General features: G+C 53.5%; 1 protein-coding gene across 1 annotated transcript in view; it reads right to left on the bottom strand.

Moving 5' to 3' along the window:
- Nucleotides 1-15,579, bottom strand: part of NEURL1B (neuralized E3 ubiquitin protein ligase 1B) — a 26,969-nt gene that overhangs the window by 3,568 nt on the left and 7,822 nt on the right. The window contains exon 3 of the mRNA XM_008055287.2: nt 12,409-12,954. Coding sequence (XP_008053478.1) covers nt 12,409-12,954 — 546 coding nt within the window. The remainder of the gene's footprint in view (nt 1-12,408; nt 12,955-15,579) is intronic.

Here is a 15,579-nt window from a genome sequence, read left to right as displayed (position 1 = left end):
TCCCTGGCGTTCACAGCCAGCCTAGGGCGCGCAGAACGGAGGGCCGGGGATAGGGCCCCGCCTCCTCCCGTAAGCTCTCGCTGCTCCTGCCCTTTCCTCCTGCCTCCTCTCCCCCCACGTCTTGTTCTGAGTCGGGGGCTCACTCCGTCGCCCGTGCAGTGGCACGATCACGGCTCACCCCAGCCTCGACCTCTTGGGCTCAAGCGATCCTCCCCGCCCAGCCTCCCGAGGAGCTGGGACTGCAGGTGTGCGCCACCACGCCCGGCTGGTTTTTTTTTTTTTTGTGGGGCGAAGCGGTCCCGCTGTGTTGCCCAGGCTGGTTTTGAACTCCTGGGTTCAAGCCATCCTCCCAGAACGCGGGGATGGCAGGCCAGAGCCACCGTGCCAGGCACGTCCCTCCCTTTTTTCTCCATCCTTTCTCTCCCCTTCTTCCCTTTTTTTTATCTCCCTTCTCATTTCTCCCATTTTCCTCTTATCTTCCCTCCTTTTTCTCTCCACCCCTCCTCCTCTGCTTCTTCCCTCCTCTCCCAGGTTTTTCATACGTTTGTATATTTAAAGGACATTTGAAAATCCTTGATCGTCTGTCTCCCAAGTGGGAACATAAGCCCCAATAAAAAGAGCAAACCTCCATTCGTGGCCTTATCCTGTGACAGGCGCAGTGCCTGTCACATGTCATCTCACAACTACCTGTGGGAGTACTGACGACCCGCCATTGAGCAAAGGGAGCAGAGGCACAGAGGGGTTGGGCAGCGTGGCCCGGGCACACGGCTCCTAAGCCTAAGTGGCAAAGCCACAACTGGAACCCAGGCTGTCCGGCTGGAGTCTGGGCTCTTCAGCACATGCGGCCTCCGGAGGACCGAGCACCCTCACTTCTGTGTCCACAGCAGGGAGCGCGGTGCCTGGCGGCAGGGCCCTGGACACCGAAGGAATCGGCTCTTTCTGGAAAACAATTGGAGGGGGAGTTCTTAAAAACTTACAAAAATAATTCTTAAAAAATTCTTAAAAACTTACAAAAATAATTTTGAGTAGCTTTTAGTAATACGGAAAAATGTTCTTGAAACTAGACATTATAGTTAAAAAGCAAAATAAAATGATGTTTATCATTCAGGTAACAAACAGTCTTGTACTTTGGCAGATTATATGTTCATTTTCTGTCTCCTCAGCCAGAATGAGTCTCTGGAGGGCAGGATCGATGCCAGTGTGTTCACCCCATATTCTCGGCTTAGCAGAGCCCTTGGCAAATAGCCTTCATTAGTGATAGTTTATTGGATGAATGCATGAATGAGGTCTCTAGGGACTGCTGCCCTGCATAACAAATCAGGGAAAGAAATAGTCATTGAACTATTTTGAAGGCCTTTTTAGTGATAGAAAGTATTTTTGTTAACCATAATGTGTAAACAAGAAAGTGTTTCTCAAACAGACCCCTCTGGCCAAGATTTTGTCAAATGTGACCATTCTGTAGTTTGTATCGTGAAAAAAAAATGTCCTGCCCTTTAGTTTTCCAAGTCTAAAATTAAGTCACAATAATGAAGATGCTTTTCAAACTGCCCCAAGCCCCGGGAGCGTCTGAGCTGTCCCCAGACTCCTCTTGAACTGGACTTACAGCTGCTCTGGGGACGTCGAGAGGTCTGGTCACAGGGCCTGACGCCTGCCTTCTGATGGAGGCTGGTTCCTCCTGGCCTGAGGCCTCGGTGGCCCTCGCCACTTGCCTCAGCTACTGTGAGCATCTGAGTGTGTGCATCTAGCCCTGGAGGACGCTTCCCATAGCTCGCAGGGTTCAGTTTGCTTCTTTTAAAAGTATATGCGTGTGCACATATCTATATCATTTAATGTATGTGCATAGGAAGTCTAGTGCTGGTGATAAATACAGGAAAATGTTCCTGGTAATTACCTCTCGGGTGAGATTGTGAAGGACTTCTCTGTGGCTTTTCTGTATTATCCAGTTTTCCTACAGTAAACATGTACACTACACACTTTGACCAGAAAAGCATCAATAAATATTCTTTTAAAAAATCCAGTTTTCAACTAATATTGAACATGTGGGGAAACGCCCATGTTGTAACATTAACAAAAGAGGAAGCACAATGAACACCTGGTTCGACTGTACTTCTGTGGGAAGTACATGCACAGGACACGAGGGAAGTCCAGAAGGGGACCCGTGAAATGGGGGGCTGCTGGGGCCGGCACTGGCTTCCTGACAGTTTCCTGGTTTCTCGACTGAACATGACTTGGGAACGAGCAAAAAAGCATGTGAAAGGGAGACTACAAAAGGCACTTTTCCCGAAAAGGCATTTGCGACACCAGGTGTTTCGGGAGTCTCTGTGTGCAAGGCACTTTTTCTGCCCCTGCTCGCCCTACCTGCAGCCGCCACCCAGCCAGAGCCTGAAGGCATCAGCCTCACTCCCCTGGGCCTCCCTGCCCCTGGCCTGCCCTTGGGGGCACATACTGCCTCTGCCCTGCCCCAATACTCCTCCCCGGGGCAGGCCCAGGAGCCTGTCCCTTCAGTGTGTCCTCAGGAAGGGCATGGCCTGTGCAGACAGGCAGACTTAGGTTCAAGTCCTGCTCTAGCCCCCAGCTCTGTGATCTTGGCAAGCCATTGCACCTCAGAGCTGAACACAGGCAATCGTGGCAAGCTCCTCCCCAGCCACACTATAGAGTGAGCCCAAAAGCACGGCACTGAGTGCTCAGAATGTGTTAATGTGGTCATTACCACAGGCCAGCACTGTGGGGCACCAGGTTATCAGAGGTGGACATGGGCAGGGCACCTGTGTTCACAGGGCTCCATCCTACAGAAAATGGAAAAGTGGCTCTGTGAAGTGGGCCCATGTCAGTGGAGAACCCTTGAGACTCAGAGGCAGTGAGTGGCTCAGACCACACAGCCAGGGAGCGACACAGCTGGGATTCTCAGTGTAAGAGGGACCTGGTCAGAGCAGGGCTTACAAGTGAGCCAGAAAAGGCCTCTCTGACGGTGACTAGGGGGCCAGGACCTGGAAGCCAAGAGAGTGGTGGCCGAACCATAGCAGAGTGTGAGTGTCCAGGCACTGGGGGCAGCATGCGTGATGGCTCCCTGGCGCGGGATGCTTGGTGTGTCTAAGGCTGGGTTTCCAATGAATGTGCCATCGCGCCTGGTACCTGGTGCACAGCAGTCCCTCAGAAGAGGCTGGGCCTCCTCACTTGATGCAAAAAGCCTTGTCCCCATCGGGCACTGGCCTGGCAGAGGCAGGCTCAAGGCAGCACAGCGCTGGCCCAGGCATGACGCTTCAGAGTCCGCTGCTCGAGGGGGCATTTCTATGGAGAACCAGCTGGCTAGCAGCAGAAACCCAGCCACATCGAGAGGCCACTGGGGCACACACCAAGGCCACCCAGCTCCTACTGTGGCTAGTCCTCAGGCTCTGCCGAAAGTATTGACAGCCAGGCTGTTGAGCACCTACCAGATGCAACTGCATCCACTGCCACCCCTTTAGTCCTCACAAACACCCGTGGCTCTGTAAAAATGCAGTTCTCTCCTGCACTGCACAGTGGGAGAACACTGAGGCTCTGAGAGGTGGAGTGAGTTCCTCAAGGTCACACAGCCTAAAGAGACAGATATGGGATTCCAGCCTAGGCTGTGACTCCACAGCCAGGCCCCTGGACACCAGCAATACTGCCTCCCAAACCCAACTGTCCTGGCCCGGCGCTTAAAGTTGCCCAGGCCAAACCCCCTGCAGTCAGCCTCCGAGGGTCTCGTGCTCTCCAGCACCCACCGAGCCCCACCACGCAGCAGCCCCCAGGCCAGGCTTAGGAAGGCTGGGAGGGCTGGGACTGGCTTCCCCAACCCCCAGTCTCCCTGACCACCCCTGGGTCTGGCTCTGGGCCTGGATGGATCTGGGTTCTTCCCTTTCTCCACCCCTCACTTATCTCTTAGGTCAAATATATCTGAGGCTGGAAGGAAAACAGAAATGACGTCCCAAGAGAAACTTGGCGTGAAGACAGAAATGATGGCAGGGAGAACAGGAGGCAGACAGACCCGTCCATAAGCCACCTCCCTACTTCTCAAGAATGGACTCGGGCCATGTACTGGAGGCAGAAATGACAGGACGTGCAGCCACCATGGACAGGCGAGGAAGAGAAAACTCGAGGGTGGCTCCCGGGTGGCAGCCCACCGAGCCAAGAGGGCAGCACCACTCACGGCCCCTGGGCCAGCTGGGAGCAGAGCAGGAGGCAGGGGCCCAGAACTCTTTCTGTGCCTGCTCAGTGCAGGACACCCCTTAGATCCAGGGGAGGCTGGGGAGGGAAGCAGGGGAGGGAGGCCTGGAGCTCAGGGGACGCACCAGGGCTGGGGAGACAGATTTGGGAGCCAACAGCCTAGAGATGGACTCAAAGCCAGGGATGGGCTCAGGTCACCTGGAGAAAGAGGGCAGATAAAGAGAAGCAGGCTTTGTGACAATCTGTTGAACTCTACAGTTGTTTTTGGAGTTTAAAGCCTCTATTTGGCAGGGTGGCCTGAAGGGCTATCCTTTCCCAGGCTGGAGCGAGACCCCCACTCTGTGGCCACCAGCCTGTCCTAGCAAGAGCTCTGAAGGCCTGTTCTGTGCCAGGCACAGTGCTGGGCTCACTGTCACTCCACATTCTGCCCTAACTAATCCTCCCCACGGGCCAGTGAGATGGAGGAAGGGTCCCCATTTTGCAGGTGGTGAAACTTTTCTACATGCATGTTGCATGACATAACTTAAGAAAGTAGAGACCAGGGTACAGTGGCTCATGCTTATAATCTCAGCACTTTGGGAGGCCACCATGGAGGACTGTCTGAGCTCAGGGTTTCAAGACCAGCCTAGGCACCTTGTTGAGACTTCGTCTCTACAATAAGTAAAAAAATTAGCCAGTGTGATGGTGCATGCCTGTGAGTCCACCTGCTTGGGAGGCTGAGGCAGAAGGATCACCTGAGCTCAGAAGGTTGAGGCTGAGGGGGCTGTGAGTATGCCACTGCACTCCAGCCCAGGCAACAGAGTGAGATTCCAATTCAAAAAGAAAAAAGAAAGAGAAAGAAAAGAAGGAGGGAAAAAAAGTAGAAAGAAGAGAGCAAGCCTAGGCTAGAATCCTGGGCCTCTCAATATAGGGAGGACAGGAAGGGGGAGGGGCACCAGGGAGGCAGGAGGGACACCAGGAGCTGGGGATGCCCAGGAGCCAGGCACAGCTGGGTTCGGGCAGCAGAAGACGTCCCCTGGGCCGAGAGCGAGGGGACTGAGGGGCTGAGGAGGCCCAGGACATCGGCAGGGGCCTGACAGGCTGAAAGCCAGTGGTGGGTGGGGATCCACACCTCAGGGGACGAGCTCAAGAGAGAGGGGAGAGGACAGCACAGGCAGCAGTTGGGAAAGACCTGCTCAGAGGGAGAGAGGTGGGGCAGTGGAGGGCAGAGGGGCTGGGCAAAGGCTTTTGAAAGATGGACAGGACGGGCATGGTGGTTCATGCTGGTAATACAGCACTTTGAAAGGCCGAAGTGGGACGACTGCTTGAGCCCAGGAGTTTGAGACCAGCCTGGTCACATAGTAAGACCTCATCTCTACGATAAACATACAAATAAAAGATGGACACCACTGGAGCTCTTCCATGGGAATGATTCTGTGGAGACCGAGAATGTGAACAGGTGACAGGAACAATGACAGGCAGGAGGGGACAGGAGGAGCAGAGCCCTTCATCTATGGCTGCAGAGAGGGTGGTCATCCAGGGGAGCTGGCGTCTGAGAAGACAGCGAATACTGGCCTGGGCAGCAGGGGTGGGATCGAGATCTGAGAGCCACCAAGCCTGTACTTCCCACATGCTACACTTCTGCCAACCAAGGAAGGCTGGACTGGGAGACAGACTTCAGTAGGACCTTGGCCAGTCCTGGCTATGATGTCGGGTTCCCACCTGCAAAGTGGGGATCCTCATCCCACTTCACCGGCTGGTGGGGGGGATAAGGTAGAATGGTAGAAGCACAATGAGCCTGGCACTATGCCTGGCACAGAACTCCAGGAGCCCTCTGTGGGACAGGCCAGTGACCACCTGGTGAAGGTCTCACTCAGAACTAGGAAAGGACAACTTGGGTCATCCTCCTTAGCGAATGTTTTATTGTTGGGGCAAGGAGGTGGGTGCTGGCCAGGCCTGTTTGGAAAAAGACGAAAAAACAGGTAACTGAAAAGTCCGTGACCCTGTGCCACCCCTACTGGGTTGTGCATGAAGCTTGCTGCAGCGCCCCTGCCTGCCTGATGTGGGGTGCTCACAGGTCCCCCACAGCATCCCCCTCGGGGCTTCAGGCCCAAGCCTCCTCCCCGCACCATGGTCCTGAGCAGCCAGAGGGCCTTGGGCCAGCCCCTGCCCCTCTCTGGCCTCAGTCTCCTCCCCTGCAGCCTGGAGTGGGGCACTCTGAGCTCCGAGCCCTGCACTTAGATCCATCAGTCCAAGTCTCTGTCCAGCACTTTGCTCATAACCGTGATGAACAAGCCCGACTCCAGAACCACCGGCAGTCACATGACCTCGACTAAGTCACCCATCCATGCCCAGCCTGCAAATGAGGGTGATGCTGCTTCCTGCCTCCCGGGCTTCTCGTAAGGAGCAGAAGACATGACCCAAGTCAGGTTGTCAGCATTGTGCCCAGCATAGAGCCGGTGCCCGGTGACCACTGTTGATGAGAGGTTTGGGCTTCCAGGTTGGATGGTGAGCCCCTTCCATGGCCCAGCTGGGGCTATTGTTTCTGGCTGCCTGGGATCTTCCCCTTCTTCCAGTAGGGGAAGCTTATATAACTTTGGAGAGAACTGCCCCACCTCCACCTCTCATTTCCTTACAGGAGGGGTGCCTTAAGCTGGCCAGTCACTTCAAACCATTCCCCCAGCCATGGAGACAGGTTCAGAGACGGGGTTGTGACCCAAGCCAGATCGACATGGCTACCTCTTAAGACTTTCCTCAGATCTTCTGGGAAAGCAGTTCTCCTGCTGGAATTTGTCAAGCTGGTGGGGCACGGGACTGAGCTGCTGGTGCCTTCCCTCCACCCCAGAGAGGGAGCCCAGCCGAGGATGCCACTGCCAAAGATGACAGCAGAGCAAGAAATGAGACAGGTGCTGTTCTTTGGGTCTCTGCATCAAGCCAGGTTTAAAGGCAGCTGTTCCCAGGAATTTCAGTCACATGAGACATTAATGTCCCCGCTTTTTTCCTTAAGTGAGATCGAACTGGGTCTCTGTCTCTTGCAACCAAAGATTTCTGACAATATACTCTGCAATGCCATGGCCTGGGGCTGGCATTGTGTGTCCGTCTGACCAAGTCTCCACCATGGGGCAAAGGAAGGGTGGCGGGGCTGACCCTGACCTCTCCTGAGCTGTTTAAGAGAGGGACAGGCCTGTCTCAAAACAGAATGGGGCCTGAACTCGAGGCCCCTGGAAACGGCTTCTATGCAGGAGATACACGTTGAGTACCCCCAATCCAAAATCAAAAACTTTTTGAGCATAGATGTGATGCTCAAAGGAAATGCCCATGGGAGCATTTTGGATTTGGGATTTGGGGATCAGGGATGCTGAAATGGTAACTACAGTGCAAATATTTTTTAAAAATCAGAAATCCCAAACACTTCTGGCCCAAGCATTTCAGATAAGGGATACTCAAGCAGGGAGAAAAGGGGGAAAGGGTGCGTGGTCTGGCAGGACCTTCCTCTCTTGAGTCCAGGAATGGCTAAATTCAGCAGAAAGGAATTTGCCTGGCCTCAGCCCCTTCTCTTTGGTCCCGAGAAGCATCTAGAGAAATCCAAAGCTCTCAGGACGGACCCACTCTGGGACCCAGCAAGCCCACCCTGGTCTGCGCCCGAGACCGTTAAGTGGGCATCCACAGAGCAGCCCCACGAGACAACGGCCCTACCATGCAGGCTGTGTGTGGGAGTGGGGGACCATCAGCGTAGGGGGAGGCACGAGGGAACAAGGAACCAGACAGACACATGGCAGCAGAGACATCCTACAAAAGGTGAGATGAATCCTTAAAAGGGCGAGTGGAAAAAGAAAGCCGAATAAGAGCCTTAGCCAACCCCAGTCATAGATGTGTATGAAACATACAGAACAGGCCCACGCGTTCAAACAACATACTCAAGGGATTGTGCCACATGTTGGAGTGGCGCCTGCCTAGCTGGAGGAAGGCCTGGAAGGGAGAGGGCTTTAGAGACTCAGCGAAAAAAGTCAAAGTGAGAGGTGAGAGACAGGGCTTGCGTGGTCCAGTGATGACACCAGGCCAGAACCGCGGAGTCTGAAGGGCTCAACGCGGCTCCCATGGGCCCCCCCACGAAGAGGATCGTGGTCACAACCCTGACTGCATCCCAGACATAAGACGTCCAAATGCCTGGGTGCTGTCCCCAGAGGTTCTGGTTTACAGGGTCAGGGGGCAGCCCGGGATGGGATTTTCAGAGCTCTCTGGTGAGCACGATGTGACTAAATGCAGACGCAGCTGGTTCCAATCCTGGCTCTGCCACATACAACCTGCTGGGTCCAGGCTAGCCACTCTCCTCTGAACCCTGGCCTCTTTATCTAAAAAGGGCAACCTAGGGTCGGGCCCTACGGACGCAGTGTTCACTGCCCCAGTGGGGCCTGGTGTGGGAGGACACAGGGCTGGGCACACAATTCCACCAGCAACAAAATACGTGTGGTCTAAGAATCTCTTTTTATTTCTGAAGTTTAACTTTGACTCAACTTCCAGGGCAAATAAAGTACACCCCAGTCTCACAAGATTGGGGGTATGCTTCCCAGACAGGGGTTGCCAGAAAAAACATGGGATGGCCAGTTACATTTGAATTTCAGATAAACAACAAATTGTTTTGCATAAGTATGTTCCAAATATTGCAAGGGACATTATCAATTTTTCATTATTTAACTGAAATCCAAATGTAACTGAGTACTCTGTACTTTTATTTGCTAGATTTGACAAACCTATCCAGATGCCAATTTGTTTTTTTGTTTTGTTTTGTTTTGTTTTTGAGTCAAGTCTCACTCTATCACCCAGGCTGGAGTTCAGTGGCATAATCACTGCTCGCCTCGGCCTTGACTTCCTAGGCTCAGGTGATTCTCCTGCTTCAGTCTCCTAAGTAGCTGGGCCTACAGGAGCACTACCACACTCTGGCTAATTTTTTGATATTTTGTAGCAATGAAGTCTTACTATGTTGCCCAGGCTGGTCTTAAACTGCTGGCTCAAGCCTCCCAAAATGCTGGGGTTACAGGCTTGAGCCACGGCACCCAGCCAGATGCCACTTTTGTTTGTTGCTCTCAGGCCTTACCCCGTGGGGTCTGATTGTGGTGAACGAGGGAGGGAAGGGACCTCCAGGGTTTTCAGTTCTGAGGAGCTCTAGGGACCATGTACCTTTGTTCCTCGTGATGGACAGGAATCCAGAGTATTGAGGACGACACACACACCAGCTGCTGGCTGCGTCTCCGTTTGGTACCTTGGACCCCACCGTCAGGAAGCCAAATCCTCTCAGGGACTGGAAGATTTCTGGTGGGATTTTTGAGGCTTTCATGTTGCCTCTTCTTGTGTGGACAATATAGCACACTTGTTCCCTGTATTTAAACCACGCAAAATCTTGACTGCTTAGCTCCTTATTTTATTTTTTTAGAGATGAAGTCTTACTCTGTTGCCCAGGCTGGTCTTGAACCCCTGGGCACAAGCAATCCTCCTGCCTCTGACTCCCAAAGCACTGGGATTATAGGCATGAGCCACTGTGCCTGGCTAGCTTCTTGTTTTTATTTTAACTTTTCTTCCTGACTATAAATCATTGTTATCTTGGGAGGAAAAAAAAGTCACCTGTCACCCCTTTACCCAGATGTAACCAATGTCAACTTGCTTTTCCCTTGGGAAGAAAACAAATGTTTACTGCACCTCAATCATACACCCGAGAACCTCCCCTGCATTCTTAAATAACCTTCAGAAAGCAACATAACTATATTGCACTCTCCTACCCTGAAAGCAATGCAAGCTCCTTACACATATGTTTGTTTAAAAAGTAACTCACAGGAAGTGAAATTCACCCAGGATCTCATCACCCAGAGGTGGAGTTCCTCTAGTCTCATCCCCCCTCGCCAGTCTATGAACGCTGCCCTAGAGCACCTGTGCCAGGCACCTCCCATCAGCGTGGGCATCTCAGGGATGACTTGCAGATAAGGCAACTGGGGCTCATGTGTGCTATCAACATGGGCCCTGCCTCTCTCTTTCCCAAACACAGAGACTCAGTAAAAGTTTGCTGGACGCGTAAATGAGGGGAGAGGAGCCCGTGCGTCCTCACAGGTTTATCCAGTCTCGTTAAGTCATCAAAGCCTGCTTCCATCTGTTTCTAAAAGATCTGAATCTACTCGTGCTGGTGATGGCTGGGCTGTGGCTCCAGTGAGTGGGGGAACAGGGCGGAGCTGTCTCCCTACTGGACGGGAGGGAAGCACTCCAAGAAGGAGACAGGAGGTTGAGGAGGTTTTGCCAAAACCCTTCGTGGGAAAGAGCGTGGGGGACACGGCTGACGTGCCCAAGGCAGGCCCTCTGTGAAGGGGCAGAGCTATTCGGTCTGCTTTGTCTACATCTGGAGTCTGACTGGCGTGCCAGCAAGTCTGCCTGCACACGGGCTGAGATCCATACCTCTGAGCTGCTAATGCTTGAGGGCCTTCTGTGTGCCGGCACCGTGCTGCCTTCCTTTCACACATCGCCTCACGTAACCCTGCCAGGAATCCCATGAGGTGAGCGCTCTCACAAACCCACTTTACAGGTGAAAAACTGACATACAGAGAGGTTCAGTCACCTGGCCAGGGCCACACTGGTGGCAAGTGGAGAGCTGGGTCTAGAACAGAGGTCTGTGTGATCCAACCCCACTCTTGACAGCTTGAGAGCTCTGCCACATTCCTTCTTCCCTCCTTGCCCAAAGGAGGGGTGGCAATGGGCTGGGTTGGGGGGAAGCAAGGTACCCAAGCCAGGGTTTCCCCACAAGATGCAGGGGTCAAAAACCAGAAGTAGCTCAGACCTCAGATATACGAACTCTGGTCATCTAGACCATGCAATACTACTCAGCAATGAAAAGGAACAAACTCCTGATGCACACAGCAACAATGCGGATGAATCTTGAAAACACTGTGCTGTGATTAAAAAGTCAGACACCAGCACATCCGCACCATGCGATTCTGTTTATGTGAAGTTCAAGAACAGACAAAGCTAACCTAAGATGAAAATTCAGAACAGTGGCCACCCCTGGGTAGAGGGCGGGTGGGAACTTCCTGGGTTATGAATGGGCGTATAAACCCATCAAAACCCACCCACCTCTAGATCTGCACACTTCCCTGTAGGTAATTCACACACCGAGCTGCGTCCAGAGTCCCTGGGATCCCACTGCTCCTCAGCTCCCGCAGGAGTAAGGTTGGGCTAGTGCAGGGGTAGCCTGCAGGTCCAAGGACCAAGGTCCCCAGCAGAAAGCAGGTTCACGGTTGCCAGGGCTGGGGGGAGCAGAGAATCAGGAGTGGTCCTTTGTGGGTGTGGGTTTCCCTTTGGGGTGGTGAGATGCTTTAGGACTAGACAAAGGTGACAATGGCCAAGCACATGCTGCTTAGCTGTACACTTGAACGTGGCTACTTTTCTGTTATGTGAATTTTATCTCAAATTTTTTAATTAAGAAAATAAGGTCTTGAGGTAAGGGCATCACACTCCTCCTCCCCTGAATTCTCACCTCCAGGCCTTCCGCCTCAGTGGCTGCCTCCTTGGGGAGAACTGGCCTCTACTCACTTGCCTCCCCAGGCCTCAGAGCCCTGTAACCTCTGGCTGGGGTTTGCTGCACCTGACTGCTCACAGCCTGTGCTGTGGCATTTCTCCTCTGGTGCCAGAGAGCAGGGGTATAGACTGCTGAGTGAGGACATGAATGACTGAAGAGCAAGCAGAAGTGTGAGTAAATGAATGAATGACTGATTGAAGGAGCAAATGAATACAAACATGTGTGAATGAGTGAATGAGTGAGCAGACCAGGCACAGTGGCTCAACTCTGTCATCCCAGCACTTTGGGAGATTGAGGTAGAAGGATTGCTTGAGTCCAGGAATGCGAGACCAGCCTGGGCAACATAGCAAGACTCATCTCTATTAGAAAAGAATGAGTTAGCAAATGAACAGAGGAGCAAGGAATGAGAAAATGAATGAACCTGGCGGCAGCGTGGGCTCAACCCTGTGGGTTCCAATCCTGGCTTTGCCTCGCACATGACTTAACCCCTCCGTGCCTCAGTTTTCTAATCTATAAAATGGGCGTGGCAGGTTGCCACGAGAAATCAATGCCTCGCAAGGCAGTAAAGCGCCTGGCAACGGCGGCCCTCCCTAAGTGGCTGTGAACACCAACAAAATGCCCCCCCCCGCCCGTGCACAGGGTCCGTCCAGGGGTCGCCACCCCCCCCCCGCCAGCCGGGCGCCACCTACCTAGCAGCTGCACCTCGTCGGTGATGCCGTAGACGTCGATGAGCGCCCAGAGCGGGCCGCCCACGGCCACGCCGCAGTGGAAGAGCACCGGGTCGCCGTCGTTGACGCTGTAGAAGACGCGGCCGTGGCGGTCCGCCCAGTAGGCCAGCACCGTGTCGCGCAGCGCCAGGTTCTCGGGCAGCGCCTTGGCCCAGTAGCCGGGCCGCGTGACCAGGTCGGGGCAGGCGTACTTGGGGATGTCCTGGGCGCTCATGAGCGACGGGTCGTGCGCCGTGAAGCCGAAGCGCAGCGCGCCGCTCCAGCCCGGGCGCACGGCCACAAGGCGCAGCCGCACCTGCTCGTACAGCCGGATGGGCCGCTGCGTGAAGGTGACGCCGTTGCAGAAGCTGTTGCGCCGCGTGGCCCGGCGCGAGTGGCCGTCCAGCCGCACGTTCTTGCCCTTGGCCTGCGCGTGGAAGCGCGGCGCCTCCCCCAGCACCGGGCGCCGCTCCGGGCCGGGCCCGCAGCACTGCCGGGTGGCCAGGAGGCGCGCCGGGGGGCTCGAGTCTGCGGAGAGACGACAGGCAGGACGTCAGGCCCTGGGAAGCCCTGCGCCCCACTCTCTACCTCGTTTTTATCTATTGTGTGTTTACGTTTTGAGTCCGAGTCTCTGTCGCCCAGGCTGGAGTGCAGTGGCTCCATCACAGCTCACGTAGCCTCCACCTCTTGGGTTCAGGCAGTCCTTCTGCCTCAGCCTCCCCAGTAGCTGGGACCACAAACACCGTCAACAAGCTTGGCTGATTTATTTTTTGTAGAGATGAGGTCTTGCTATGTTGCCCAGGCTGGTCTCCAACTCCTGGGCTCAAACAATCCTCCTGCCTCAGCCTCCCAGAGTGCTGGGGTTATAGGTGTGAGCCACTGCACCTGGCTATTTTATTTTTTGTAGGGACAGGGGTCTCGTTTTATTGCTCAGGTTGGTCACGAACTCCTGGCCTCAAGCAATCCTCTAGCATTGGCCTCCCAAAATGCTGGGATTACAGTTGTAAGACACCGTGCCTAGCCATGGTCTTTATGTGATAATTTTCATTTGAGATTCTATCTTAATTAGATCAATAATTGATAAACCCAAAAAGGTTCCAGGCTAGACCAAAGGGAGGCCAGCCCCAATCTCTTTGCACAACAAAGTCACTATGCCCATTTCACAGATGAGCAAACCTAGGTTTAGTGTGCATGTGTGTTAACACTAGAGCTGTTTCACTGTCAGGCTGACACCAAGGAGCTTGTCATAGCAGCCAGCCAGGGGTCAAATGGCTTCTTCAACCCTGTCAAATCCCTCCTAATCTAGAAGGACCTCCCGAGGCCACCACTGGGCTGCAGGGTCCCTCCAAAGGCAATAGGGGCCCTAGCTTGCTGGGGTGCTAGCAGAGGTATTTTGGCTGCTTTTGTCTGTGCACATTTTGTTTGACAGCAAGGCAGGAAGGATACAGAAACGGCCCAGGCAGCCGAATCCCAGTTCTGGCACTTCCTCAGCTGGGTGACATGGGACAGTTCCTGTCACTTCTCTAGCTTGTCTCCTTGCCTGTAAAATGGGGATATCACTTAGCTCATGCAGCTGCTGCAAAACAATGCAGCTGAAGTCCCCAGAACATGACCTGGCACACAGTACATGTGTGCAATGAGCCACTAACATGAGAGGGGAACCCAAATACCCCAGAATTATTCTTTTGATGGCAGGCCCCTGTAGTACAGGCTTTCCCCACTAGGTGAGTGTTCTAGGAGCACATGGACATCGGTGTGCCAGCTAGTGTTGTGAGAGGCTACATTCGGCCTCAGTGTTTTTTTTTTGTTTTTTTTTTTTTTTGAGATTCTGTCAACACGTTTTGCCCATTTCATGATGGGTGATTTACAAGCACACCTGCCCACTCAACGCTGAGTGTTCAGCAGTTTTTGACCAAAAAAGCATGATCCCTGCGCCCCACCCTTTCTGTTTACCTGATCTCAACTCAAGCACCTTTTATTTTTGTTTCCCCGGATGAAACAAGTCCTCAAAGGTAAACATTCTGCTGATGTGGAAGAGGTGAAACAAAAAACAGCAAAAGCACTAAAAGCTATCAAAATTGATGAGTTCAAAAACCGTTTTGAGCAGTAAAAAAAGCATCTCAATAGGTGTATTGCCTCAGAGAGTAATTTGAAGGTGACTGAAGTTTAAACATGGAAGAATAAATACAAAATTCCTTATAAATAAATTCCGGGTTTCTTTGGTTCCCCCCTCCTACACTCGGTTACCAAGGATGTATATTTCTGAGGTTTCAAAGCACAGTCGGGCCAGGGTTCTGTAACACTCCCTCCAAGTTTGACTTGTCTAGAACATACCCCTTTGGGGGTTCACCTCTAAGGAAATTCTGCTCCGAAGAACTTGGGAATCCCTGGGTGGTCTTTTAAGGACCGGGCCACTGGTCACGAACCTAGATGGCCCAGTGGTAAGTGGCCCAGTGCTGAGTCTTCATCTGCCCCTACCGCTCCTGAGCTGGGCAACTCCTGGGAGGCTCTGGGGGTGGCAGGGTGGGTGGCGCCCCACGAGTCCCTGTTGCTCGCTCCTGGGGGCAGTTCAGTACAATTTTCATGGCAAATTCTCAGAAACTGAAGCACCCTGGGGCTCTCCGTGAGAACAGTGACCGGGTGATGAGGGGCCACTCCTCCCATACCCAGCCATGGGCGCGCTGTGCTCTGCGCACATGGGCATGGAGGTGGAGGCGGGTCCAATCGTGACTGAGCTGCTGGGATGCAGGGCAGGAGAAAGTGGAGGGAAAGGAGGGGCGGGCAGACACTCGCCCTCCCCCCGCAAAAGTGGGGGAGGAGGAGGCCCAGTCCCAGAGGCAGGAAGCCACGTGGCCGCTCTCCAGCAGCAGCTGGGACCCAAAGAAGACACACTACGAGGAATAAAAAAGCCAAGATCCCACATTAGAAAAAGGAAATTCAGGAACATCAGTCATTCATTCTCTTCACAACTATTAAGGGCGGGCCCAGTGTGAGCCAAGCACGGAAGATCCAGCAATCACCAAGACAGGCAAAGCACCCTGGGCATAGTCAGATAATAAATGAAACCTGCTCCCAAGCCGGGCTCGTTGGCTTAGCGTGTAATCCCGCGCCTTTGGGAGGCTGAGGTGAGTGAATTGCCTGAGCCCGCGGGTT

The sequence above is a fragment of the Carlito syrichta genome, unplaced genomic scaffold (assembly GCF_000164805.1).
Source record: "Carlito syrichta isolate Samal-C Ts95f unplaced genomic scaffold, Tarsius_syrichta-2.0.1 Scaffold301812, whole genome shotgun sequence".
In the NCBI taxonomy this organism is placed as follows: Eukaryota; Metazoa; Chordata; class Mammalia; order Primates; family Tarsiidae; genus Carlito; species Carlito syrichta.
This window is presented reverse-complemented; position numbering and strand designations above follow the sequence as displayed.